At 36.7% G+C, this 2757-nt stretch overlaps 1 protein-coding gene across 15 annotated transcripts in view; it reads left to right on the top strand.

The window, feature by feature from the left end:
• The window catches only part of FAM13C (family with sequence similarity 13 member C), a 150408-nt gene that overhangs the window by 67167 nt on the left and 80484 nt on the right, over window positions 1-2757 (top strand). For 3 of the 15 annotated variants that reach the window (XM_023532000.1, XM_023531965.1, XM_011362237.2), the window contains exons 1-3: window positions 28-138; window positions 1715-1765; window positions 2137-2201. The exons of the other annotated variants lie outside the window; for them this stretch is intronic. In XM_023532000.1, the coding sequence (XP_023387768.1) occupies window positions 45-138; window positions 1715-1765; window positions 2137-2201 (210 nt within the window). In that variant the 5' untranslated portion in view covers window positions 28-44. Of the gene's footprint in view, window positions 1-27; window positions 139-1714; window positions 1766-2136; window positions 2202-2757 lie in introns of those variants that run through there. 15 annotated transcript variants of the gene reach the window in all.

Raw genomic sequence — 2757 nt, 5'->3', positions numbered from 1 at the left:
TTTCCACTTTAGCTGCTGAACAGAAATACTCAAAATCTTCTGTCATGAGAATAGTCTTAAAATACATAAATCTCAGTCAGATTTTGCAGGGTCTTCAGGAAGGTATCTCTTGCATAAAAGACAATGTTTCTGGCCTAGGTAAGTCATCTCTTGTCTTCACTTGATTATTCTCGCTGGTAAAGATTAAAATCCACCTTTAGTTTTAAATGAGGAAATACAAGTTAAAAGTACCTAGTTTAGTGTCTGGTACAGATCAGGCACCCAGTGAATGTTATTTGATTTGGAAAATGGATAAGATAGACAACCTAATCTGAATGTTTATTTTCTACTAGAGATGCTTACAACTGTAAGCAGTAAACTGAGGAATATCTCTGGATTACCCATAAGGAAACAGGACCAAAGGGGAGCCTACTTTATGTATATGTGCAGATGTTGAATCTATGCTTCCTCCATGATTTATTTTATTTCTGTGTTGAAATCATGACTAAGGTAGGCAGAAATGATTTAAAAAATAGTCTGAAGAAACGGTTCTCTCTCGGTTTCCTAATTCTTAAAGGGCCAGAACATTTTAAACACAGGCATAACTTATTATATTGCGCTTAGCTTTATTGCACTTCACAGATGTTGTGTTTTTACAAATTGAAAGCAGGACCTTCCACCAGCAAAAAGGTTACAAATATCTTTATTGAGACACTGACTTTATTGAGGTGGTCTGGAACTGAACCCGCAGTGTTGCCAAGGTATGCCTGTAATAATCAGACACACAAATTTTAGAGGGAATTTAAATCAGCTTTTTTCAGGGCCTCCTTTCTTCCAATAACTAAATGAATTTGATAGTCCAATAGTTCTTTTAATCAGGGGTTAAGGTCTTTAAAATTCCCAAATTCAAAAGGAATTTAAGTTGCTTTTACAGACGTGCACAGGTTTAAGGTAAAAGGAACTCTAGGGCGGTACAAGATAGGGTAGGTTTATAACACTTTCCCTTGTTCATTCTAAGAGCTGAATATATATATATGGGCTTTTCTGAACTATGGAGAAAGCAGATGTATTAATCATGTAGTAATTTGAGCTCTTGGGAAGAACATGCTGTCATAAATACAAAGCATTGTTATTAGCAATGCAGTGATTATTTATAAAACCATTTAATTAAAATTTTAAGTAAGCAGTTGAAGATAATTAATTTTCATCAATTTTGAAATAAAATTTAAAACCTCAAGGTAAGATGAAAAAAGTTGTTTTGGTTGACCATATCTTGGAAGAAAGACTTAGAGGATACATATGTCTTTGAAGCCCAAGGATAACATGATTTGGGCAAGTTAAGGCAGATGGGCAAGCACTGGAATTAGGGTGGAAAATTCTTTTCTTTCTTCTGGGTCACACATCTGTACAAACTGGGGAACTTGGAAAGGCCTGAAGGTAGTGGCCACGCTGTCATATCAAAACCAGATTCTTTCAAGTTCTAAGTTAGCTGAATTCACTAAAATTCCAAGGACAAAATATATTTTACCATTTCCACTTAAGGGCAGCTGATTTTTCCTTAATTCAGGAGTTTTGAGCCTCTCAACATAACAGATAACTTCTCTCCTGTCATCATGTATACTATCCTAGCCTCTGCTCATCAGTCAGAAAATAACCTAAATAACATTTGTTTTATGGACAGCTTTCTTATGAAATATCTCAGAATTTAGTCAACTTGATTGTTTTTTGCATATAGCAGAGAACCAACAAATCACTGCACTGAGGCTGGACTTGAAACATATGGGAGGTGAGTTCAAAGGGTAGAGGAAGATGGCTGGGAGCAGGAAAATATGTAGAGTGACCCTTCTTGGTCTGGTGGCAAGAAGACAAGTCTGGAGGAGAGAGTCTTGGCTTCTTCCCCTTCTCTCGTTTCCCTCGGTCAACTTGGATGTTTGATAAAAGCACTAACACAAAAGTAAGTAAGAAAGAGTCAGCCCTCTTACACTTTAGTCTTTGTCAAACGGTAGATTTTAAAATTTCTTTGGGGTAGGGATATCTTACTGACTTTTATGTAACCTCTTAAACTATCAACATCCTTGGTATGTAGTAGGTGGTTTCTTTTTAAGTAAAATTTTATCTTAATTATTTCAAGATAAACACTCTGCTTTAATGTTCTAGAATTTTTGAGCTGCGTGTTTCAGCAGATTCCGAAAAAAGATGTAATGAAGCTTAAATGGGCAAAGGTAATCAAATATTTTCTTCTTGTCCAGATGTCGTCACCTTGGTGAGACGGGGGGTGGGGCAGAGGGGGGAGCGGGGAGGGGAAGGCAATGGGGAGAATACGTAAACTCTCAATCATCCATAAGTACATTATGTATTATAAGAACTTTCTTTGGCAGTCCTAGTTAACCTTGTAACTAGCCAGGGGGTGGAATCCAACTGGAAATAGAGATGTGAGCTCACCAAGTGGCTGAGCCCTGCATTCTCGTGTGTGGCTAAATCTCTGTTATGAAACCAGATAAATATTATGAAGTATTATTGTTCTTATTTTGTATTTTTTTTCCCTTTATGTCCTTATGAACAAATGAAACTGGCAGCACGATACCTTTGAAAACTACTGTTGTGTTAATTCAATAAGAATGGTATCCCCTTAGTTTGTCTTCTTCCTTTGAGGGAAAGCATGAAATTATTTTTAGAAACTGGAGCGAGTAAGGATTGTGGTTTCCTCCCCTATTTCTTATGAGATTATCAAGTCTTCCAGATTAGACTCTTGAAGTTGCTTTTACTGGTGTGTCCTCC

Source organism: Pteropus vampyrus, unplaced genomic scaffold (genome assembly GCF_000151845.1).
Source record: "Pteropus vampyrus isolate Shadow unplaced genomic scaffold, Pvam_2.0 Scaffold3, whole genome shotgun sequence".
NCBI classification, from domain to species: Eukaryota; Metazoa; Chordata; class Mammalia; order Chiroptera; family Pteropodidae; genus Pteropus; species Pteropus vampyrus.
Note: the sequence above shows the minus strand (reverse complement) of the source record. Positions and strands in the feature narration are given on the sequence as shown.